General features: G+C 40.9%; 1 protein-coding gene and 1 pseudogene across 9 annotated transcripts in view; both read right to left on the bottom strand.

Annotated features, from left to right (window-relative positions):
- Window positions 1-15,781, bottom strand: part of CCDC178 (coiled-coil domain containing 178) — a 604,881-nt gene extending 589,100 nt beyond the window's left edge. For all 9 annotated transcript variants that reach the window (XR_011379371.1, XR_011379370.1, XR_011379372.1 and 6 more), the window contains exon 1: window positions 15,413-15,781. Coding sequence is in view for 6 of the 9 variants with exons in the window: in XM_051851309.2 (XP_051707269.2) it covers window positions 15,413-15,755 (343 nt within the window). In the remaining 3 variants the exon portion in view is untranslated. The remainder of the gene's footprint in view (window positions 1-15,412) is intronic.
- Window positions 15,782-23,723: 7,942 nt separating this feature from the next.
- Window positions 23,724-26,094, bottom strand: LOC100350005 (aspartate aminotransferase, mitochondrial-like; annotated as a pseudogene).
- Between the last annotated feature and the right edge of the window lie 480 nt (window positions 26,095-26,574).

Genomic DNA, 26,574 nt, shown 5'->3' with positions numbered 1-26,574 from the left:
AAAACTCTCATCTACATATTTGCCTTGATGCGTAATACTGTACTCTCTCTAGAGTAAGCATGTGGGGAATTCCAGGCTAGGTTGTGCTTTATTAAAATAAAAATTCTTACATTCAGCAGTTTTAAGTAAAGTTCTCTGTTATTGATATGCATTAAAAAGAGCTTCTAGTTGATTTCATGTGTTTTTATTCATTTCATAAGGAAGATAAAAATACTAAGAATAGAAAATACTTCATAAATTTTACTTATTAAAAATTAGTAACTTTTTTCCAACTTTTCACCATACAATATAGCTGAAATTTTAAACTCATTTACTATCATGGTTCAAACAAAGACTATGACAAATATCCTACCCTCGTTAGATCTTGAACCCCTTCAGTGGGTAAACATATCCAATAAACAGCACAAATACAAACTCAAATCATCAAGGCAGTGAAAAGGAATCAGTGAGATTCCCAACCAAGGCCTGTAAGTCAAAGATGTGGAATCCAGAAGCGAGAATCAACCAACCACTGCTGAGACCAGCAACCTAAAATGTTAAACAAGATTGGCAATTACATTGTTCTCCTATATACGTACTTATACACAAGAAACCCAGTTTAAGGGGAAAAATGGGGGCTGGTGTTATGGTATAACAGGTTAAGCTGCCGCCTGTACCACCTGTATTCCATATGGATACCGGTTTGAGTCTCAGCTGCTCCACTTCTGATCCAGCTCCCTACTAATGCACCTGGAAAAGCAGCAGAATATAGCCCAAGTCCTTGGGCCTCTCATCCACATGTTGGAGAGCCAGAAGAAGCTCCTGGCCCTTGGCTTTGGCCTGGCCCAGCCCTGGCCATTGTGGCCATCTGGGACATGAAGCAGCAAATGGACAATCTCTTTCTATCTCTCCCTTCTTTCTCTGTAATTCTGTCTTTCAAATAAGTAAAATAAACCTTCAAAAAGAAAATATTTTAAAAATTTGAAGAAAAAAAACAAAAGGAATTTGTTTTAAGAAAACAGCATTATGAAAAAAATAGTGGGAAGTATCAATAGTTTATCCAAAGGAAAATAGGAATCCAGGGACACAAGTGAATCAGCGTTCTCTCTGCTTCAACTCAGATTCACTTCTCACGGTCATTCCAGCTCTTTTTTACAGCATGATTTTTTTCATAACTCTTGAATAATGATACCTCTTGAGTTTTACATTGTATATCAATAGCCACCAAGGAGAAACTGACTCCTTTCTCAGTTTTTTTTTTCTTTTCAGTTGGTCAGGTGTCCATATCTGGACCAATCAATTGTTGCCAGGAAGTCAGGATCTATCATTGTGTAAGGGTGAGTCTGTTCTCCATCTTTCGTAACAATTTCTGCAAAAGGCACAGATACTATCTTCTAACATGGCTGCCCTCAGGATAATAACACTAGGGCTACGGAAGGAAAATTTTAGAGGCTCTATTCCAAAAAAAAAAAAAAAAGAGATTAACAGATGGTGATTCCACATTATAAGGAAGAAAATTTTGGCAATTATTCCCAGGGATATTTCTGATAATTAGAATTTTTCAATAGCACAAAAACGATATCATGAGGTAGCAAGCATTATAACGGTACCATAATTAAGGAGAACCTATAAAATCATTTATGAAGTACATCATGGAAAAGATCCAAGAATGTCTGAGACTAACCTAATTTACCATCTAGATGAATTTCCACTTTAATATTCTATAATTCTCAACTTATTTCATTTCAGCCATTCATCGATTAAATTAGCAACTCTCAGCTTTTAGCTTCTTTATGTCAGTGTGTTACTTGTTTAGGGAACAAAGATAATATTTGTCCATAAGTACTTACAAATTGACTAGATATTACATATGTTTTGTAACAGCAAGGGCCTAGAAGTCACACATCCACAAAATAAAAAGTCCGTGAAACATCCCCACCTCCCCTGCCCATTACAGCACGTTCTTTATTCTAGCCTCACCAGTCATCAAGGGACACCATACACATCCATACTGCCATTCCTTCACACAGTACAGATTCTCTATCATTTCTTTTTTTTTTTTTTTTAAGATTTATTTATTTGTTTGAGAGATAGAGTTGAGGCAGAGAGAGGAAGAGAAAGGTCTTCTGTTCACCACACAAATGGCAACAAAAGCTGGAGCTGAGCTGATCTGGATCCAGGAACTTCTTCTAGTTCTCCCACATGAGTGCAGGGGCCCAAGCATTTGGGCCATCTTTTACTGCATTCCCAGGCTCTCTGTCTTTATTTCTTAGGTCTTATGTCTCTATCTAATATTTTCTTTTCATTTTTCCCTATAAAACATTTGCTTTTTATTTCTCCCCAATTCTACATCATTTAGCATTTATCATATAGTCTCTTGAATAATGGATTGTGAACATGTGTATTTTTTGATTTAATTATGAGATCTGTGAGGGAAAGGACTTTGTCTTTTTTTTTTTTTTTTTCATTGTGAAAGCCCACAGAGAAGGGGGTGTTTGGCCTTTGCTAAAGACAACAGTTAAGACAGCCACATCAAAGTATCTGTGTTCCATACAGCTCTACTACTGACTCTAGCCTCTTGCTAATGTAGATGTCCCTGAGAAGTAGTGGACAGAGTTCATGTAGTTGTGTCCCTTCCATCCAAGTGGGAGACCCAGAACAATGTCTAGCCTCCCCGTGCTGGTCGCAGCTGAGGGCAGTTGCAGTTGCAAGCATCTGGGGAGTGAACCAGCTCTCTCATTCTCTCCCTCTGCGTCTCAAAAGACAAACTTTGAAAAAAATCCCAACAGAATAAACATTCAAAAAACCATTTAATTGTTGTAATGGTTATGAATAGCAGGAATTTCTGAAAGCCATGATTTTGAACATCAAGGTGTGAGCTGTTAATCCTTAAAAAGCCAAATAATTGACACATTCTTAATGTGAAGTGCCCTAATCTTGCCTTAAATAGGAAAGATTCATATTTGTAATAAACTATGGGTCAGTATTTAAATCACAGCTTCTGGGGAAAACATTTGCATTTTCAAGACACAACCACTATGATTCATTACTGAAAATCATTTCCAAAATTGTGTCAAGAAATAACGAAAAAAGACATGTCAGATAAAAACAAAAATAATAAAACAAGACAGAAATACTGAACATGTACCTACGAAATATTCACTTTCACTTTAGCCCAAGTTCCAAAATTTTAAAAATCATATTTTAGGTAGCTTATAACAACACAATAGAAGACAAAAGTAAACCATGCCTGAGAGTTGCTTTCACAAAGAACATCTTTTTTATAATCTTTTTGTTATACAATAATAGATTACATTGTGACAATGCTGAAGGTATTGCAAAATAGTGAAGAAAATCATGAAAAGCTATTGTTCCACATCTTCCTTATACACATCCACAATAGTAATTTCTTTTTTAAATCTTTAAACTCCACGGCTCTGTTTCCTCTCCTTTGTTGATTAAGTTCTATTGACTCTATATAATGTCTGTATTACATCCAATAGATCAGAGTTAATATGCATTAAATATTACATCTCATGGTTTTGCTAAAGCCAAGCACACATTCAGAAAGATTAAATGTCATCTTTATCATACAAATCAAATTAGAACTGAAAGTCAGTTTCTATACATAAATTCAAAAAGATATCTCATACTGTATTCAGAATATGTTTGAGTAAAGGCATGAGTCTTTCACTTTCTGGTAATTACTTGAAACTAGAATGACAAGCAATTCAACCAGTTTTCATGATGTTAAATTATTTCATAGGTCAATATCATACATTAAATTATTATTTCACCTCTGAAACACATCAAACAGCTTTACAGTGAGTATACTGAGAAACATTTATACTTCCTGATAAAATATGGAGTACATTCATATTCATAACTATTTTTGTCTCCATTGAGTATGTGAAATTCTTACAAATTTGAGATCTCAAAATTCTCACAGAAGAAATACTGTGTGAATTAGAAAACATTACACCATTTTTCTATGATAGGGCTTTTGCTCATGAGGAACTATCTTTTGTGTTTATTATTTTCAGAATGTTAACAAGTATTTACTGACTACTTTTACATATTTCTTAGAGATATTTTGATTCCTGTAAGAAAATTATGAGGCCTAATCCTTGCCTCCCCTCAGAAGTTTTGATCTATTTGGAGATATTACAAACTCAGTAGGCATGTAGAGGAGCCCTGGCAAAGAAAAACAAGACAGGTGGAGCCCAACTGTGGCATAGCGGGTAAAGCCAGTTTCAGTCCTGGCTGTTCCACTTCCAATCCTGCTCTCTGCTATGGCATGGGAAAGCAATGGAAGATGGCCCCTGCACCCGTGTGGGAGACCCAGAAGAAGCTCCTGGCTCCTGATCGACACAGTTCCAGCCACTGTGACCATTTGGGGAGTGAACCAGCGGATGGAAGACATCTCTCTCTCTGCCTCTCTCTAACTCTGCCTTTCAAATAAATAAATCTTAAAAAAAAAAAAAGTGACAGGTTATACTCACAACCTGTCTTGTATTCACTGTGTCCCCGCACAGACCTATTGATCCTACTTACACACCAGGGTTCTCTGGCTGGGAAGTTTAGAGCTGGATTTAGACCAAGAGTTTGTCATCTTGTATGGATGTTGCAGAAGCACCAGGGGGTATTTTAACCAGTGTTCCTAGAGTGAAGTTCAAGTATGCAAAGAGTTCTCAGGACCCTATAATGTGCTCCTGTGTGCAGTAACTCTTACAAATGAAAATAATATGTGTAGTCTTTCCTATCCAATTCGTAAAATTTAAGTCTGGTTAGACAGAATTAGAGGAAATGATTATAAAGTCTCTGTTTCAGAGTATGGATTTAGTCTTAAATACATTAAGAGCCAAAATTTAACAGAAAAAAAAAACTGGCAGAATCAATATAAAAATAAGATGAGAAAAACCTCTTTAAGCCTAATACCCAAAACAGAAAAAGTTTTAAAGCTAAGACTCTGTAATAACACAAAACTTCTCAGCTATTTAAAAACTATCATTCAAATTACAGATTGTTAAAATTTTGGTAACAGAGATCCTGGCTAAATATATAAATAATAATACAAATGATATTAAATATCCAAACAGAAATGATTGAAGAAATGCCTGGGAATTGCCAACTCCTACACACACACATGGGGGAGGGGGAGAGAGAGGGAGAGAAGCTCACAAACTAATATAGAAAAAAGTTCAGCCTTCAGCAATAGGTAACAAGATAGTTGATCAATATATTAAAAAGCATAATTCATTTTAAAAATGAGCAGAAGTTGGGTGGGTGTTTGGTGCAATGGTTAGGACAGCACTGAGGATGTCCATGTGCTGTACTTTACCTGGACCTGAGCACCACTTCCATTTTGAATCTGGCTTCTTTGCTAATGCACACTTTGTAAGGCAGCTGGTTATCATTCAAGTACTTAGGTGCCTGCCACACATATGAGAGACCCAGACTGAGTTCTGGGCTCCTGGCTTCAGTCTGGTCCAGCTTCAGCTGATACAGGCAATTGGGGAACAAACCAGCAAAAACAAATCTCCGTCTCTCTGCCATTCCAATAAAATGAAAATATTTTAAAAATGAACAAGAGTAATCATGATATAAATGACTCCCATGATGATTCAATATCTTCAAAATCAAGAGTCTTGTCTACGTAACTGAAATGCAAGTGATTACACTTTCATCAAAGTAGTCATTGAGGGGCCGGCATCATGGTAAAGCAGGTAAAGCCATGGCTTGCAACACCAGCATCCCATATGGTCACTAATTTGAGTCCTGTCTGCTCCACTTCCAATCCAGCTTCCTGCTAACAGCCTGGGGGAAGCAGTGGAAAGAAGATATCCCAAGTGCTTAGTTCCCTTGCACCCATGTGGAAGACCCAGAAGCAGCTCCTAGATCCTGGCTTCAGCCTGGCCCACACCTAGTCATTGTTGCTAAGCGGGGAGTGAACCAGCAGATGGAAGATTTCTCTCTGTTTCTCCCTCTCTATAACTTTGGCTTTCAAATGAATAAGTCGATCTTTTTTCTTAAAAAAAAAAAAAAGAGTACTTGAGTACAGAAAACAAACTAATTATATTTTAGGAAACTCTCTGGCTTAAAAGCTAAGACGGCTTCCTTTGTAGTGAGTGTTCACACTTTCTTGAATATATGAATAAGACATTTCTCATTATGAATATGATGATTTTGTGAAAAACATGTTTTTTTTTTTTTCACAGAAATAAGGGCATACTGCATCACTTCACCTGGTTATGTGTATACCCCCATCACATTTTTATTATGCTCACATACTCCCAATGGTGTTTGGTCAATTTATACCAGTTCACATTTTAATATTTTCTATAAGATATGAAAATACATGCTTTTATAATACAGATTAACATGTATGACTTCAGTTTGATCTTCTTATGCTAGTGATACAAACAATCCAATTAGGAACCACTATTATAATAAAGAATGATTAGCTTCCAGATAATCAAACTGCACCATTCTCCACCCTATAATATAATGTTTGCTAAAATATTATTCATCAGATAAATATGTTCAAATATTCACTTGCTTCTGTGCTCCTCATATGGCCCCCAACTCACCCACTCCCATTCAATGCTGCCCCTGGACTGTACAGCTTCTGTTTCACGGTTTCTGGCCTGCAGAAGAGCAGCAGCAGTCTGGCATCTCTAATTCATGGGGTATCCTGAAGAGGTGAGGGAGATGCAACGAGTGGACAAAGTCCCCACGTGCTCATGATGGAGAGACCGGAAGACTGAGGCAGCAACAAAGGCAGTAACCAGAACCCAGGGATGATGACTTCTGGGTAAGTTTAGGCTGCCTCACTCTACCTCCATGCTCCCAGGGGTCATCAAGCCAGCAGCGTGATCTAAGAGGCCCAGAAAAACGCCGGCACTCCTTGTGAAAGAGCTAACACTTGCCGGGTAGGTGCTGGGTATCAACCATACTTGTAGCTGCAGAAACTCCAGAAACTTGGTGAAAATAGCTTGGTTGGGTTTGGGGAGGGGGACAGAGGTTACACCAAGACTGACTGAAGGCGAATTTCCTGTAGAACTGGTGAGGCAGATCCACAGATTTGGAATGTAGCTGATTTAGGGAAAAATTTTAAGTGTGGTATTTTTTTCACAACTCAGTTTGTGGATTTTCCACATTAGCACAAATACATTACTAGTAGAACTTAACCACCTTTAAGTAGAGTTTCTCAAGAAGAACTCTAAATTTCACTTAACGATTGTAGTAAAATATTTCTACAGCCCAGGCTTTAGTGTTAATTCCTCATATTGTCTAAGTAGACATACGTCCCAATACAATACCCCCAAGTACACACACCAGTAAGGACTCTTCCTCCTAATTTGTAAACACCATGCCTCTCAACAACAAAGAAATCAATCTCTTGGGAAACACTGTGGGTAACCTCCCTACAGAAGGACTGGGTTTAGCAAAGGGGTAGCATTTATCCCTATGCTTTTACTACTGTGGGCTTAGTAAGAGAAGCTATAGAAACTTGTTTCAAAAATTGAATGGCTTTTTTTCAAGTATTTAATTACTCTGTGTGTGTGTGTGTGTGTGTGTGTGTATGTTAGGATTTATTCACTTATTGGGGCCGGTGCTGTGGCACGATAGGTCAATCTTCACCTGTGGCGCCAGCATCCCGCATCCTATATGTGCACCAGTTCTAGGCCTTGGTTCTCCTCTTCTGATCCAGCTCTAGCTATGGCCTGGGAAAACAGCATAAAATGGCTCAAGTGCTTGGGCCCCTGCACCCACATGAGAGGCCCAGAAACAGCTCCTGGCTCCTGGCTTTGGATCTGCGCAGCTCCAGCAATTGCAGGCATTTAGGGAGTGAACCAGCGGACGGAAGACCTTTCTCTCTGTCTCTCCCTCTCACTGTCTGTAACTACCTCTCAAATAAATAAATAAAATATTTTTTTTAAAAAAAGTTAAATACAAAAGATTATTTATTTCAAAGAGTTAGATAGGAGCTGGTGCTATGGCTGAATTGGTTAATCCTCCACCTGCACCACCAGCATCCCATATGGGTGCCGGGTTCCAGTCCTGGGTGCTCTTCTAGTCCAGCTCTTTGCTGTGGCCCAGGAGGGCAATGGAGGATGGCTCAAGTGCTTGGGCCCTGCACCCGCATGGGAGACCAGGAAGAAGCACCTGGCTCCTGGCTTCGGATCCGCGCAGCGCTGGCCATAGTGGCTATTTGGGAATGAACCAACGGAAGGAAGACCTTTCTCTCTTCTCTCTCTCACTGTCTATGACTCTGCCTGTCAAAGAAAAAAAGAGAGAGAGAGAGAGGGAAAGGGAGAAGGAGAAGGAGAGTGATGAAAGTGGTATTCAGGAATATAAAACATGATCATTTCAGAAGTTTAAATATTGGCTTTTTAATAAGGACTGTGATATTATCAACTATGCTAAGATTATAGTTGACTAAAAATACACATCTCAGTGCTAACATTAGTTTAGAAATTTTAACAACACTCATCAAGATCGGCTTATTCCTCCAAGGCATCACGCTTCATTCTGCTTGTTGTTTTTATAAACCTAGTAGGGTTTAAAATTGGATAACCGGAAAAGAATCCTGAAGTTCCCCACAAAGGCTACTTGTCCAATTCTATTGAGAATCAGAACCTAGGGCGGATTTTTCAGCTTTAGCAAAAGTATATCTATCCATACGCTGGCATGGAGTCTCCAGAGGATATCAGATTCTTATTCATCCAGGAACCCTAAATGATCGTCCTCCAAATGTGAGCTGCTAAATTAATATGAAGCATATGTTGCTAAATAAGAAAGCATTCTAGTTCCTATGAGCTATGAGATTAAAATTTAATAAAATGGAAATAGTAACTCTCTCTTAAATATGACCTCAGTAAAAGGTCATGAGGTTTTTTTTTTTCCTTTCCCTCCTAGAGGTCTTCAAACACTAAATTGGAAACAGGTAGTGTACACTGCTGTCTGCTGCCCCCACCCACACTGGCCACTCAGGGTTCCTGCTGTGATGCTCCTCCCCAGAGCCCAGTGAGCCATCTCCAGGGAAGGAAAACCTAAGACTAAACTAATAAGAAAATGAAGAAGAATAGGTGAAGTTCAGCAATAAAGCTTTATTTCCCTCTAACTACAGCTTCAAGACGCTAGTTGGGAGAATTTAATAATAGGTTGAGGTTTCCTATTTCATGTTTCATTCTAAACAGTAATATACCTTAATAGTTTCCCACTCCACAAATGACCAATAATTCAGCAGTGAGTGGTGAGTTTTTTTTCCTGGAGGGGTCTACTTCTCTAGACATTTTATAAAGAAAGTCAGATAGATATCACTGTGAGGTTATCATTATGTAACAAGAATGAAAAATGGGATGCTTCATTAACAGTTCTACTATTGAAAACATTTTAAGTATAAACATTTGGGTTCTTTTTAATTACTCAGATTTAGAAACAGTCCCTATACAAGCAACATTTAGTGTATTTCCCAAAAATTATGCAGCCTTGAATATTAAACAATTTGAATGGTTAATGTTCAATATAGAGACCAAAATGCATCTAAGAGTATAGCTCTTAAGAAATGTTAAGTTATCTTGGGAGATTGAGCTTTCCATTATTTTCCTATTGTTCTTAAATTTCCAGTTAAGAGAAACAGTTTTTGTTTGCTGCAAAACACGAAGATATAAAGATTAATAAATAATAGCACCAACTAAGAATCTGTGTTTAGTGAAATAATAGGAAAAATAGAGTGCAAATGTGTAGCCATCTGGAGAATAAGGAAATCAAAAGTAATAAGCAGCAGTGGGAATTTATTACAAAGAAATTATGCCATGATTTTCTTATAGCAACAATTTTCTATGAGAATGTTCACATAGAGGGTAAAGAAATATTTTATACTATATATTTGGACCCTACTGATATTTTATACAAGATCTCTTGGCACAGTATTTGCTAAAACTAATCTAAATTAGCTTGGCAATAAATGCTGCCACACTGATGCACAATTTGCTATGATGCCTCCAAGAGTCAGTTAGAATGAATGACACCGTTTGATAGAATTGCATGGAGCCAGAGGGATATGATATTGGGTTGTCTGAGACACTGTATTACAGAAGTCAAGGAAATTTATAAACCTGAAAGTAATTGAGATATCAAGCAGATGCAAAATAGAGTTCAGAAAGGAGAAAATATAATGAAAACTAAATAGGTCAAAGAAGCAAGCAAAAGTTCATCATTGCCAGGAGGCCTACATAGTGAGATTTTAAATTGTTCCCAACATCACAAGTGCCATTTCGTCAATCGTACTCCCATTTGCTAGCTTAGAATCTAGATGAAATCTTAGAAAAAGGCAGAAGAGTTAAAAAAAATTGAATATATTCTTTCTTGTTGTCTTAATCAACCCTTCAAAAAATATCCCCAAAATGTCAGTACTTCACAAATCAAATTCCATCATCAGGTGTTAGTTTCCTACTGCATTGTGGAATGCAGAAACTGTGTGTTGTAATCCTCTTTGAATTTATAATACATGGCAAATGTTAGGTGTTCAAAAATAGTTCCTGAGCAGAAAAGTACATAAGACAAAATATCTCCAAATTTTTAGTTAGAAATGATGATTAATGGAGCAGGAAAATAAGCAAATAAACCAGCTGTACTTTATTCTACTTAAGAGTTAAATACACAAAGAAAATTGGGGGCCTATTTTCTAAAGCTAAACTTTCCTATACCATACATTCTAGCCATATTAAATTTACTCTTTTTTAAGAATTATTTTATTATTTGAAAGAGTTGCAGAGAGAGGGAGAGAGAGAAATATTTCTCACCTGCTGGATCACTCTCCAGATGGCCTCAATGGCCAGGGATGAGGCCAGGTCAAAGCCAGGAGCTTTGCTTGGTGTCCCATATGGGTGGGTGGCAGAGGCAAAAGCACTTGGGCCACCTTACACTGCTTTTCCCAGGCATATTAGCAGGGAGCTGGATCAGAAGTGGAGCAGCCAGGACATGAACCGGCACCTATATGGGATGCCAGCACCACAGGTGGCAGCTCTGCCCCCTACACCACAATATCAGTTAAGAAAAACTAACATTAACAATTCCTAGAGAAATTGTAGAAAACCTAGAAATGAATAGGGTAACAAAAGAAGAGAAAATGGTTTTAAGGAAGAAACAGTCAGAGACTACAACAAATGACCCATTTAATCTGGCAAATGGCTATGGATGAGGTTTAACACCAACATTTCCCATAAATTACAGCAACAGGTATCTTAAACTGATTTTTTCTTTAATGAGAGTGCATGCTCCCATCTGCTAGCTTACTCCTCAAGTGCCCAGGACTGCTAGAGCTGGGCCAGGCTGAAGCCATGTGGCAGGAACCCAAGAGCCATAGATGCTTTTCCCCAGGATTTCTATTGGCAGGATACAGGGGTCTTAACTGCTAGGTTAACTGCCCACTCCAAATGCAGTAGAACTTATTTATCAAAAAGTCCAAAATTAAATAAATGGAGAAGAAAAGAATGCTGAGCCCACTCTTTGCAGAAGTTGAGTAGATATGGAATGGAAAGGGCTAGTCATGAAGTGAGATGTAGAGGCAGAAGATGCTTATATCTTTGCTACTTTAATGTGGAAAAGATTTGAGCACTTAGTTTAAAAGCTGCTGTGACCATAGGCTGTGCATATAATAGGTTCATCATAGCTGGTTTGGTTTGGTCACAGTTTATCTCCAAGCTACTGAACTTTGGCAAATGCTATGCAATGTATTAACTAAAGATTAACGATGTTTTGTGACCATGGATACATGAGTTTTTTCAGAGAAGGATGTATCAGCTTGCCAACACTGTATAGTAATAATTGGATTTTCTAATTGTACCAAATTTCAGTGGATTCTGGGGAAGGAGGGCTTTCCAATTCAAGGCTGGTGTGTGCCTCTATGAAGGGTTCATTGACTATAAAGGATCTTTATCATGAGCTGATTTTGCTTTACTGCTTCTGAGGTGCTTCACAGCACACCAGTACAGGTTATGAGCAGCTGTGTGACCAAGAGGATACAACCTTTGCATTAATCTCTGAGGACCCTTCCCCACGCATATCTTTCTTCTGTTGTTTCTGCACTGTACTATATTTTTGTATGTAAAAAAAAAAAGCAGTTCTGACTATATAAACTGAGAGAATTAAGTGCCATATGCAACAAAACACTGAAGGTGATTAATGTGTGCATAATTAGCATTGGCAAACACAACTTCACTGGCAAAAACTCAGGTTTTTCAGTCTCTGAAAAAATTTTTCATAAATATGAATTTTAGGCTCAACCACAGCAGTTCATGAGGATGTTTTATTTTAAGAAAAATAATTTTAATAGTCTCATTTATATACAAAAAAATAATAAAAAGAATTGTCTAGTTTGTCCATGAAACATCTAGCTAACCATCAGTATAGGGATATCCAAACTACTGACTTCTATGCAAGCTATACCTTCATGGCTGTGTTATTTCACTGTCTACTCAACTATTTCATCACCCCTGTGCCTTTGCCATAGGATTTAACATGCCCAACTCTCTCATGCATTTCACAGACTTGTGTTTACATACAAAGTTTTTCTAGCATCTAAGGGTAAGTTAAATACCTTTAGTTTATACAGAAAGACCTTTTAACTACTGTGCTCACACAAACATCCTGTAAGCACTTAGAAATGAGGTCAGATGACAGCGTTCATCGATATGAACTAACAATAAATAGACTGCTAAGCGAAGAAAGCAGGAGATTTTCAGGCTGTTTAACACAGTGCCAAAAACCATAGCTTCAACACCACAAATTCTTCAGCTACTTTAAGTATCCCATCTGCATAATTGCTCTGTTTTCCCTTCTTATAACACATCTTTCTTTCCATTTTGTTCAGATTCCAGGAACTAGTATTTTAACCACCAACAATCTCAATAACCTTCATCCCATATGGCTAGAAACACTTTAGGTAGACAAATATTATTTTTTAGTTTTTTATCAGAAACATGTTTCTTTTCTAAAAAATGTATTTTTTTATAAAAAATGTTTTCTCATTCCATCCACACAGTTTGATATTGCAATCAATCATAGTAGCTCCATTCACAAAAACGATTGCTCTAGGAAGAGGCAGGTGAACCAGTTGGGGACAGGAAGAATTCATCTAGCATGTTTTCCAATTTTTACCTTTTTAATTTCTTTTGGAAGATAGGGAGACAAAGATACAGAGACAGAGAAGGTGTGTGTTTGTGGTGAGGGGGCAGTGGGAAGATCTCTCATTTACTAGTTTGCTCTTCAAACACCCACAACAGCCAGGGCTTGGCCAGACTAAAGCCAGGAGCCTGAACTCTGTCCATGTCTCCCACGTGTGTGGCAGAGACCCAAATACTTGAGCCATCACCCGCTGCCTCCCATGGTGCACATTAGCAGGCAGCTGGAATCTGAAGCGGACAAAGGACTTGAACCAAGTACTCTGATATGGGATGTAGTTTTCCCAGGCAGAAGCTTAATGCCTCCCCCGGCATGGTTTTAGATTTTCTTTTTAGGTGCAAGTTTGGAAAGTCCTGAGTCCAGAGATCCTGGATATCATGGTGTAGTCCGATGAAATAAATCAGTGTGAGAGTGAAGTTCATACTCAGGGGGAACAAGAAGAAACCATGTATGCAAATATCATTCACTGCTACTGAGAATAGAAAAGCAGGAAGATCTCTGAGGATGTAGCAATTTCATTGGCTTTGAGGTTGTTGAGTATAAAGTGGGAGCAGAAGAAAAAAAAGTGGGCTCTGGCATTTACCAACACAATGGGACCCCACTCATGAATGGTGGGGACACAAATGATCAAACTCATATTTCTGACAGTCCAGAAATTAGATATGGCTCATAACAAAACATTAAGAATACATCAACAGGGGCAGGCATTTGGTCTAATGGCTAGGCCACAGCTTGGGAAATTCACATCCCATGTTAGGGTGCTGGTCCCAAATCCAGCTTCCTGTTAATGTTTTGTACCTTGGGAGGCAACAGGCAATGATTTAAGTGGTTGTGTCCCTACCACTCCCAAAGGAAAATTGGACTGAGATCCTATATCCCTAGCTTCGGCCTGTCCCAGCCATTAGCCGTTGTGAGCCAGCTGATGGGAACTTCCTGCCTTTCTCTCTGCCTCTCAGATAAGAATTTTAAATAATACAATCATAAAATGGAAGTATTATATATTCAAGATTGATATGCATTCGCCTCAACATCAATGAAACATCTAAAATACCTTTAGTTTACAGACTGTGACATGTGTCTTCCAATGTAGTCATCCATTTGTCTGAGTACTTAAATTTGATAAATGGTGTCCTAAAAATCTGCTGCCATGGTAAAACCAAGAAACAGTTTTGGTGGAGGGGGTAGAGGTTAACTCAAGAATGCTACATTTTGGTCAGGTCGCTCAAAGAATTACACAAGATCTGGCATTCTGGCACAGTGGGTTCAGCCACTGCTTGTGATGCCTACATCGCATACTGGAGCCCTGGTTTGAGTCTGGCTGCTCTGTTTACCAGCCAGCCACCTGCCGAGGTGCCTGTGAAGACAAAGGACAATGACTCAAGTGCTTGAGCCACTTCCACCTATGTGGGAGCTGGCGATGGAGTTCCTGGCTCTTGACTTCAGCCTGGAACAATACTAGTCCTTGAAGGACTAGTCCCATGAAGGAAATGAACCAAAGGATGAGAGCTTGCCCTCCCTCTCGCTAACGCTCCCTCCATCCCTCTGTCACCCCGCTTTCCAATAATTAATCTTCTAAAAAAAATTACACAGATTATACATGGAGAAGTAGGAAAAGGATGCTACCAAGTTTATTCTCAAATATCAGTTGAGTACATGACTGTCAACAGAGAAATAACAGAAAATTATTTGAACTGGGAGTGGAAATCTTTAGTTTCCTGGGTCTGACGCTACCCAGGTGTAGAAGGGAAGTGCTGGAACAGACCGTATCATTTAGGATGCTTTAGAGCAAAGAATTTCAAAATCCACACCCTCTGGCCCAGGGAGCTGTTCCGTATTGGAGTTGATCAAGCAGATACTTGAAAACAAGATGTCAAAAGAAGAAACCCAACATTTTCAAAGAATTATATAGGAGCCACCACAAGGCGGCCTTAGAAGCAAAATAAAAGGTGGAAATAATAACTGCAGAAACACCAGTGAGGCCCTGGCGATACACTTCTAGACGCCGGGCGGAGACCTGTACTCCTTCCCTGAGCCCTGGGGCTCCTTCCAGCTACTCTCGCCAGGGCGCCTGCCCCTCCACCTCCCCAAGCCCTGAGGAGCAGGAACGAGCTGCGATCCCGGCCCTGCGGCTCTGGGTACAGCGCCCTGATGCGTCCTGTGAGAGCAGCGCAGGCTGGCGGCCGAGGAGCGGGCGCCTCCCAGCTGCGCCTGGGGCAGAGCTTATGAGCGTCCCCCGACTCACCGGCTCCGCGGGTCTCCCCGCGCCTCGCCTCTCTGGCTCCGTGGCGGCGGTGGCCAAGGCCCTTGGGGTCCGTTGCACTGTGTCCAGGCAACCGCGGCGGGGGCGGGGGCTGGAGGAGACGGGGTGACTGCCTGCCCGGGGCCTCCCAGCTCGTGGCCACCCCGCCTACCCGCGCCAACCCCGCGGCAGCCCTGGCTCCAGGCCACCTCCCTGCCCCTCCCGCTTTCTTTCCTACCCTACCCTCCCCACCAAATTCCTTTTCCTCTTTGCTAGAAAGGAAAGAGCTGGGGACAACCCCTCCCTGCAGGAGTAAGGTAGGATCGCTGACTTCTGTGCTCAGCATGAGTATCCCAAAGCGCTTCGGGACTGCCCAGGACTGCTGCACGGTTCAGCCTCTCTGAACCTTCCCCTTTGTACAACACAAAGTCCAGATGTGGTGAGCCCCCTTTGGTTTGGTTCCAAGGCAACTTCTGTATGTGAAAGCCTCAACAAGCCTTCTGTGAGGAAAAGAGAACTTTCTGAGTTTCAGGGTCGAGGTGCGGGAACTGAGAACTTCAAGCCCCTTTGTCTAAGAGGCTGCTTCCATGAATACCACACAGGGCTGGCCTTGCGGCATTGTGGGTAAAGCTGTCCCTGTAACCTAGCATCTCATATGTTCCTGGTTGGAGTGTACAGGCTGCTCCACTTCCAATCCAGTTCCTTGCTACCCTGCTGATCGCCTGGGAAAAGCAGCAGAAGATGGCCCAAGTGCCTGGGCCTCTGCACCCACGTGGGCCTTTTTTTTTTTTTTTTTTTTTTTGGTGGGGCTGGCACTGTGACATAGCAGGTAAAGCCACCACCTGCAGTGCCAGCATCCCAAATGGGCGCGGGATCAGGACCCGGCTGCTCCACTTCCGATCCAGCTCTCTGCTATGGCCTGAGAAAGCAGTGGAAGATGGCCCAAGTCCTTGGGCCCCTGCATATGTGTGGGAGACCTGGAAGAATTTCCTGGTGCCTGGCTTCAGATTGACGCAGCTCTAGCCTGTATGGAGATCTAGGGAGTGAACCAGCACATGGCTCATTCTCTCTCTCTCTTACAAATAAGTAAATAAATCTTTTAAAAAAAATTTTTGAAACATTTACCAGTCTCACAAAATATTACCTATACTTTGTTTCCTCTTCAAAGAATAGTTCAGTGACCTGAAATAGGCTTCCAAGAAAGATAGATTCCTGGCACTCTTCCCACTAACTGCTTTCTTGAATGAAATCTGATACTGGGCTATACACGGAAGATGGTTAAAAACATAGAATTAGGGTCAAGATCCATATTCGCACCCAGACAAATCACAATTCCAGACAACAGTGGGAACAGGTAACCAACTGCCTGCCAAGGTTAAGTCAGGAAAATCTATTACCTTAAGAGGCAGGAAAATTGGTAACACTTTGGAATGGAAGGAAATCTGCAGGGGCCTCACTTGGCCTAAGATCTTTCCAGGCAAAGATGAAATAGATAAACTGTAACCAACTGGAGAAAGACCTTAATCTTAATGTATGCAGAAGCAGAACTCTTTTGGTAATTGAAAAATAGATTCCAGAATGAATTCTCCACTCTCCCATTTTTCCCCATTCATTATTTAAATTTGGGTTTTTACCAACAAAATGTCCAATTTTAAACCAAATAAATCACTTGCATAACAGTAACTATACATTCAAGAGGGTTCAAAAATTCAACAGATTAAAATAACTAAATGCTTCCCATGAAACAAATCTTTACATACTATAATTTTTTTAAAGATTTATTTATTTATTTGAAAGTCAGAGTTACATAAAGAGAGAGAAGGTGGCAGAGAGAGAGGCAGAGAGAGAGAGAGAGAGAGAGAGAACCATCCATTGGTTCACTACCCAGTTGTCCGGAACAGCAGGAGTTGCACCAATCCAAAGCCAGGAGCATGGAGCTTCTTCCAGGTCTATCACGCCAGTGCAGGGGCCCAAGGACTTGGGCCATCTTCCACTGCTTTCCCAGGCCATAGCAGAGAGCTGGATCATAAGTGGAGCAGCCGAGACATGAACTGGTGCCTGATTGGGATGCTGGCACTGCAGGTGGTGGCTTTTACTGGGTATGCCACAGCACTGGTCCCATATAAATTTCATTCATGACAAGTTTCTCTTAACTAATTAATTAGAACTCACTGATAACTGCAGTAACCCTATCCAGAATTCTAAGCTGGAACTCAAGGCCCCTACTCCCTGGGATGCACACCCTACATACTCCCTTACACTTGAATATGATGGATTTTATTCATGTGGTTAGTTTATTAGATGACCCAATTCCAGATTATCCAAAATGAGTTGGCCTTAGTTGGATGAATGCTTAAAAGGAACTGGCCTCTTCCATTAGAAGCTTGAAGCATCCCAGGGATTTGACATTCGGACATCCTCTAGTGTCAGCTTTGAAGACCTAAGGGCCATGTGTGCGTGCATACAGGCAGCTTCTAAGAGCTGTGAATGACCTGAGGTTATAATCAGCAAGGAAATCCTACAAATGAAAAGAAATTGAAACTGGAGTAACTTTGGAAGAGGATTCTGAGCTCCAAATGATAATGTTTTCCCAACACCTTAATTAAATAAGGCTTTGTATGAGCATACAACCCAGGTAATCTCACCTACAGAACTGAAGGCTAAGACGTGGATGTTGTTTGAAGCTGTCACATAGGATAATTTGATGCAAGGTAAAAGAAAGCTTATTTACTTCAAATAACATAAGTGAATACTTTAAAATAAATGTACAGCGATGTCTTGGGAAATCCAGGACAGAATTGTAGCTGAATCTCAAATAGGACAGGACTGAGATATTACAAAATTAAATTAATTACCAGGGCTGGTGTTGTGTCTTAGCAGGTAAAGCCGCAAGCCTGCAATGCAAGTATCCCATATGGGTGGCAATTCGTGCCCAGCTACTCCACTTCCCATCCAGTTCCCTGCTAATGTCCTGGGAAAACCAATAGAAGATGGTCCAAGTGTTTGGTCTCTACCACCCACATGGGAGACTCCAACGAAGCTTCTGGCTCCTAGCTTTGCTCTGGCCCAATCTTAGCATTTACAGCCATCTGGGAAGTGAATCAGCATATGGAAGATCTCTTTCACTGTCTCCCCCAACCCCAACTCCATCAATTCAGGATTTACTGCCATAAACAAGGGCATAGTAGTAACGGGTTTCAAGAGTACTACCTCAAAATTTTTTAACCTTAAGGAATTTGCAAACAAATGGCAGCAGCCGTTTTCCCTCCCTCCAACAGGAGAAAAGCAGTATCCTCACCTCTGAAGATACAGGGACACAAACGCTGTGCAGTTTCCTTCAGTTCATTACCATTTGACTGCATCCTTTTGGCCCTAACTTATTTTTCCACAACTGTCAACTAACTGTTTGTCAAACCTACTAGGAAAATCACTCTGGTTTGCACGTTTGGGTTATCACCATTTTATGATGACTCCCAGGTCATTTATAACGCATATGAAATGTATATTCTTATGAGGTTTTTAAAGACATTTATTTATTTGAAAGGCAGAGGAATAGAGAAAGAGGGAGAAACACACACACACACACACACAGAGAGACCGACATTCCATCTGCTGATTTACTCCCTAACTGGCTGCAATAGCCAGAGCTGAGCCAGGCCAAATCTAGGAGGCAGCAGCACCATCTAGGCCCTCTACTTGGGTGACAGGGGTCCAAGTGCTTGGACCATGTTCCACTGCTTTTCCCAAGTCATCAGCATGGAACAGGATAAGAAGCAAAACAGCCAGGATTCGAACTAGTGCCCACATGGGACGCAGCAGCTTTATCCACTATGCCACAATGCCAGAACTTATGCTTTTATTTTGTTATAAGAGCTTCAGCCATGAATCTGGAATGGGGAGAGGAAAGATATTTTTCCTCCCCTATCAGGATGTTAGTGGTAAGTAGAAAAACAGATTTTCAACAAAATTGAAAGTAGCATACTTTTCTACAGCAACAATGAGAATCAAATAGAATAATGTATTAACAATGAATATAGAAATTAAAGATCACATAAAAATATGCTTCCCCACAAAACTACCACTCAGGAATGGAGACAAAAAAATCTCAAAGGACAAAAGCAAACTTTATGATTACCAGACTCACAATAAACAATGTACTTTAGAAAGAAAAAATGGTAAGACACTGGAAATACATGTAGTTACATCTAAGCAAGCATTGGCCATGTGAGCTCCTATTCAACCACTTGCTTCCTTCCATTTGTTCTTGGCTTCCTCTTTGTAATTATTCCCCATTCAGTTCATCTTTGAGTCTTGTGCATACTACAATCTTAATATATCTCCTAACAATGTTAGATCATACTAAGTGTTAGATTTATCAACAAGCATGTTCTAAGCCCTTTTTAAACTTACACCAGAATCATTTAGAGCCATTTTATGTTAATGAAATGCAAACCACACCTACAATACAGAATAAGTTGATTCATTCTATTTATTGATAATAATTTTTATTAAGATAGATTATCTGCAAAAGTTCTCTGCAGACAATTGGATTTGATTTCTAATTATATCTGAAAGACTGACATGACATCAATATTTATAAATTAGAAATTATTGTCTTTGGTAGATATTCTCCAAAATTCAATTTTCTGACATCAAATTACTTCTTGCTGCAAATTCATTCATTTTTGTTTTGTAGTTTATACTGATTAATGAGAAAATAAGATGTCCTAAGAATATTACTGGTGTTGGCTGGCACCGCAGCTCACTAGGCTAATCTTCCTCCTGCGGCGCCGGCACTCCAGGTTCTAGTCCCTGGCTCCTGGCTTCAGATTGGCATAGTTCTGGCCGTGGCGGCCATTTAGGGGGTGAACCAACGGAAGGAAGACCTTTCTGTCACTCTCTCTAACTCTGCCTGTCAAAAAAAAAAAAAAAAAAAAAAAGAATATTACTGGTGTTTCCCTATAGTGATATATGCTTTAAAATATTTCAGAGTCAGACCATGTTGCCCTTTTATTAATGGTATAGAATTTGGAGATGATCTTAATCCTATTCATGAGCTAAAGATTACTATTACAGCATCCTAAAGTAAATGTGAAATGATTCTAAACACTAAACGTTCCTATAAACTGCGTACTGTGCATTCATTTTTATCCAGGCAAGTGCCCCTCAAGTTTCATAAGATTTTATTCAGCCCATCTGCTTGTCATAAAGCATGTGAATCTATCTTCAATCTGCGTGCTTTATAGAATACCTATGATCCAACAGCTCGTCATAGAACAAAACCTTCAATAGCCAAGCTTTAATAAAAGGTTGCCTGAAAGGACACAATTTACAGAGTATGAGTCGTTTTAAAGGTGGAAAATAGAAGCTGTGCCTTTTTCTTCCCAGATGGATTTGAGAGCCTGCAGATAGGATCCTACTGTGGCTGACCCATTTAATTCAAACTGACCAGACCCTAAGTGAAAAATCCCACTTCAGTTCCCCACGTGACTGACCCACAGAACTGTGAGATAATATATGTGTGTGTTTCAAACTGGTAAACTTGTAGATATTTGTTGTGCATCCCAATATTAACATGCTATGTTCAAGTTAGGCATCTTTACTGCTAAAGGGTTGTAGCTATTTGTTTCCTAAGTTCACTGAAGCAAGCTACCACAAACCGGGTAGCTTAAAGACAGAAGTTATCTTCTCAGTTCTAGGATTTGAGGTGTGAAATCAGTTTCATTGAAGAGCGGCTCCTGCCTGGGGTTGGTCCAGACTCTTGTCTCAACAGAAGAAATTCAAGGCCAGTGTTTTAGCATAGCAGATTAAGCTAACACTGGCATCACCAGCCTCTTTGAGTCCCAATTGCGCTGCTTCCAAAACCAACTTCCCACCGATGTGCTTGGGAAAGTAAAATATGGTCTAAGCACTTGGGCCCCTGCCACCCGTGTGGAAACACAGGATGGTGTTTTTGATTCCTGGATTTGGCCTGGCCTAATTCTGACTGATGTTAGGGGTTTGGGGGGAATAAAACAATATATTGACATCCTTCTTTCTCTCCACCATCCCCTCACCTTGCTCCTTCTACTGCTTTATCTTTTTTTTCTTCTTTTCAACTTTTATTTATAAATACAAATTTCCAGAGTACAACTTTTTAATTATAGCAGCTTTTCCCCCCATAACCTCCCTCCCACCCGCCTGCAACCATCCCATTTTCCACTCTCTCTCCCATCCCATTCTTCATCATGATTCATTTTCAATTATCTTTATATACAGAAGATCAATTTAGTATATACTAAGTAAAGATTTCAACAGACTGCACCCACACAGACCCACAAAGTAGAGAGTACTGTTTGAGTACTAGTTATACCGTTAATTCACATAGTACAACATATTAAGGACAGAGGTCCTATATGGGGAGTAGGTGCACAGTGACTCCCGTTGTTTATTTAACAATTGACACTCTTGTTTATGACGTCAGTAATCACCCTAGGCTCTTGTCATGAGCTGCCAAGGCTATGGAAGCCTCTTGAGTTCACAAACTCTGATCTTATTTAGACAAGGCCATATTCAAAGTGGAAGTTCTCTCCTCCCTCAAAGAAAGGTATTGCCTTCTTTGATGGCCTGTTCTTTCCGCTGGGATCTCACTCACAGAGATCTTTCATTTAGGTCATTTTTTTGCTACAGTGTCTTGGCTTTCCATGCCTGTAAAACTTTCATGGGCTTTTTAGCCAGATCCAAATGCCTTAAGGACTGATTCTGAGGCCAGAGTTCTGTTTAGGGCTTTTGCCATTCTGAGTCTGCTGTGTATCCTGCTTCCCATGTAGGATCATTTTTTCCTTCTTACTTTTAAATAAGTAAGTAGATGTTAACCGGAAAAGGAATTCCAGTACAAGATGTAAGGAGAAGCTAAGCAGAGAAGTTTTACTTAAAGTGAGAGTACACACTCAGGAACGAGTGAGGGCAAGCTCAGGGGAGAGAAAGAACCGTTATGACTTTTTAATGTGCTTTCAGTTCTTTCCTTGAACTCAAGACCACATTACCTATTTGGGTAATATCACCTTGCTGTGTTACAGGATAATTTTTACCATGCTCCATTTTTTTTTTTTTAATTTAAAGATTGGATTATTTATTTATTTACTTGAAAGAGTGAGAGAGAGGAAGAACCAGAGACAAAGAGAGAAATCTTTCATCTATTAGTTCACTTCCTAAATGGTCACAATGCTCAGGGCCAGGCCAGGCCAAGCCAAAGCCAGAAGCCCTGAAATCCATCCTGGTCTCCCATGTGGGTGTCAGGAGCTCAAATACTTGGACCATCGTTTGCTGCCTTACCAGACATATCAGCCAGAAGCTGGACCAGAGCAGAACAGCTGAGACTCAGTCAGCTCTCAAACATGGGATGCCAGCCTTGAAAGCAATGCTTAACCTGCTACAGACTACAACATCAGCATCACCACCCTCATGCCCGTCATTACTCTTTCAAAGTTATTAAAGGATGTTATATTTTAAAACATGTAACGTATATTATTATATTTTTAAAAAGCTATTGATGGTATCATACATCATATCTGTCAATATTCTTACAGAGTTCTATGTAGGAAACTGCTACGTGGTGAGGGTAAGAGTAGGGCAAGAGAGGGAGGGTGGGAGGTTCAACATTAGGGGAGATCAGACAGCAGCTGTTGGTATACATTATGGAATTTATATAGCATATCATCTCCTATGTTTCTTTTCCAAACGTTAAGCTTAATTTTAGCAATTTTGTTAGCTTTTTATCCTTATTTTCTAGAACTCCTTACATTATATTAGTATTTCATTATATATTTTAGTTGTTGTAAAGAGTTTAAATTTGCTGTGAGAAAGGAGTTATAGAAAAATGAAAATAAACCAGAAATTCCTATCATTTAAGTTATTACTGTTTTGGTGAAATTAAATTGCTATTCTTGGGGCTGGTGCTGTGGCAATGTGGGCTAAGCCTATGGTTGTGGTGCCGGCATCCCATATGGGCTCTGGTTCATGTCCTAGCTGCTCCTCTTCTGATCCAGCTCCCTGCTGTGGCCTGAAAAAACAGTAGAAGATGACTCAAGTGCTTGGGCCCCTGCACCCATATGGGAGACCCAGAAGAAGCTCCTGGCTCCTGGCTTTGGCCTCCACTGCTGCAGCCTTTTAGGGAGTGAACCAGTGGATGGAAGATCTCATCCTCTGACTCTGTCACCCTTTCCTTCTGTGTCTTTGCCTTTAAAATACATAAATATTTAAAAAAGAATTTTTTTCTAATATTTTTGGTCAATTAGTTAAATCCATGAAGATGAATTTTTTTTTTTTTTTTTGGATCTACAGTAATTTTATTGTAACAGAGAAACCAGGCTGCAGTACGTCTACATGAGAAGAGAAGATGGTGGTTATCTTTCTGAAGCGTGAGGCCCATGTCCACCTGGCAGCACACAAAGGCCAGAACATCTCTTTCCTGGCACTATCAGGCATTGCCTGACTCGTGATGTGAGGAGAGTGCCGGCGCAGCCACAACGAATGAAGGCAGGAGGTCCAGTTCACAGAGGCAGCATCCCGGGGGGAGGCGATTTAACAATCATTGACGAGGATGCAGAAATCAAGTGCAGTTACCGAACTCTCCATTACTCTTTGCGGAGAAAAGTGAGGCTAGGCATGAGCAGAAAATGTTGTTCATTCTTAAATAAGTCCCTATAGGAGAGATTGATGGTCAGTTAGTCAGTAGAATGGGATGAAAATCTAGACTAGTTATAGGTCTTTGTGCTTAAAGAAAAGAATAGCAGTGATAAGGGAAAAGAGTATCTTTTCTTAAAAAGACAAGAAACACATTTTATTTTTCTTGCTGCAGTGGCAACAGACTCATTGGTTTTCACAAAACACCATTTTTGCAGTGTGGCCTGTTGATGGTTGGCTCCGTCACAGGAGGACAATCATGAGGCCACCTGACTGTTAACGACAAAGGTAGGCCTCCTCTCAGAGCCTCTAACATGTGCCATTCTGATGCTGGATCCACAGAGGAGCCCCTAACACTGTCAGATGCTGCAGTTAAAGCTTCTGAAACCTTGCAATGGCATGACTGACAGGTCTTTTGGGTGTGATGACTTTCCTGCGCATGTAAACTCTTTTGGAAATGCTGGAGGTAAAAGGATAGAGGGAAAAGTTTGGTTTAGAGCCACAAAGTTCCAGACAGCAGCCACGGATGCCTCTGCCCTATTTCACTACATGTTCTTTTCTGAGAAACACAATTAATTAATTAATTAATCACTGAGTGCTATGCTCTGTGGTTGAAATGATCCATGTACCACCATCCACCCTCCCTTCGTGTGAATCTCACAACAGCAGAGGCTGAAGACAGAAAGGTTGTCTCTGTTTCCTGGCACCAGAGAAATTACTTGGTGACCTGGTGAATGGCATGGGCAAGGTAGCCCACATTGACAGAAGTGATGCCAGCCACAGAGATGTGATCGTCTTTGTCATGTAGATGGAGAACTCCTTGGTCAGCCGCTCCACCTGTTCAGGCTTTAGTCCTGTGAAACAAAACATGCCAATCTGGTTGGTGATGTGCTGCCAGTTGTGGGTGGAGCCTTCCTTCTTGAGGTTGGAGACCAGCTGGGTCCGCATGCCAATGATGTGGTCTGCCATGCCTTTCACTTCCTGCAACCATTGCTTTCGCACATCGGGGGAAGTCAGAATTGTGGAGGCAATCCGGGCCCCATTGATAGGAGGGTTGGAATACATCGGACGGATCAAGATCTTCAACTGCGACTCCACCCTTTTGGCTTCATCTGCATCTTCGCAGATCACAGTGAAGGCTCCAACACGTTCACCATATAAGCCCATGTTCTTGGCATATGACTGGCAGAGACACACATTAATGCCCTGTTCAATGAAGTGGCGCACAGCCCAGGCGTCCTTGTCACCGTCACCACTGGCAAAGCCTTGGTAGGCCAGGTCAAAGAACGCGAACAGATTCCTTTTCTTCGCCACTGTTGCTATTTCCTTCCACTGCTCAGGCCGAGGATCCACTCTTGTGGGATTGTGGGTACAGGCATGCAACAGGAGAACACTTTGCTCTGGAATTTTTGAGATGTCCTCCAGGGCGCCTGTGAAGTCAAAACCGCAAGTCTTGGGGTCATAGTACCGATAGCTTTGTAGCTGCATGCCAGCATCCCTGAAGATGGGTGTGTGATTTCCCCAGGATGGTTTGGGCAGAAAGACATCTTGGCTGAACTTGAAAAACCTTTGCAGAAAACTGGCTCCTATCCTTAGGGCCCCCGTTCCAGAGATGGTTTGCACGGTGACAAAACGGCCGCTTTTCACCACTTCGCTGTTCTCGCCCAGGGCTAGTTCTGCTGATGCCCTACAGGACTCAGCAGTCCCCCCATGGGCAGGTGTTCCTTGTCGAGACCTTTTGCAGCGATCTGAGCCTCTGCCTTCCCGACTTAGGGAGTATGTAAGGCCTCCCGTTATCATCCCGGTAGGCGCCAACTCCCAGATTCATCTTTTTGCTGTTTGTGTATCTCTTGTAGGCTTCTGTAACTCCCACGATAGGATCTGGGGGTCCCATCTCCACATGGGCCCACCAGGAGCTGGCTCTGGCAGAGGCTGCGGTGGCGAGGCCTGGGTAGAAGGTGGAGGCTACCCCGGAGAGGACGTGGGCAGAGTGCAGCAGGGCCATGGTGGGCCGCAAGAGGGCAGTGGGCAGCTGCAGGCCGGCCGGAGCAGACGACTGACTGACTGACTGAATATGAAATTTGTAAAGAGAGTTTATTATAATTACAAAAGTATTATAATTTGCTTATTGAATATTATCACATGTCTGCATACTTTATCAATACTACCTCTTTTTTTTCATAGCAACTATGATTTGGAACAGGTTAAATAACTTGCTCAGAGGCACACAGTAATAAAAATAATATTCAAACTCAACTGTGACTCAAATCAGTGCACTTCACTATACATTACTCAGCCTGCTTTATCGGGATGTACAAAAGATCATCCTCAAATAGCTAACTAATTATTGTTTACTCCACGTTTTCCATGAAATAGGATCTAAGCAAAGTGATCATGATAGAAGGGTGGTTGCAGATAACAGTCAGAGGATCAGTGTTTTCATTACTTGGGGTCCCATCAGGAAATAGGTGAAGTGTTTCCATGAGGTCCCTGAGTAAAAT

The sequence above is a fragment of the Oryctolagus cuniculus genome, chromosome 10 (genome assembly GCF_964237555.1).
Source record: "Oryctolagus cuniculus chromosome 10, mOryCun1.1, whole genome shotgun sequence".
Taxonomy (NCBI): Eukaryota; Metazoa; Chordata; class Mammalia; order Lagomorpha; family Leporidae; genus Oryctolagus; species Oryctolagus cuniculus.
Note: the sequence above shows the minus strand (reverse complement) of the source record. Positions and strands in the feature narration are given on the sequence as shown.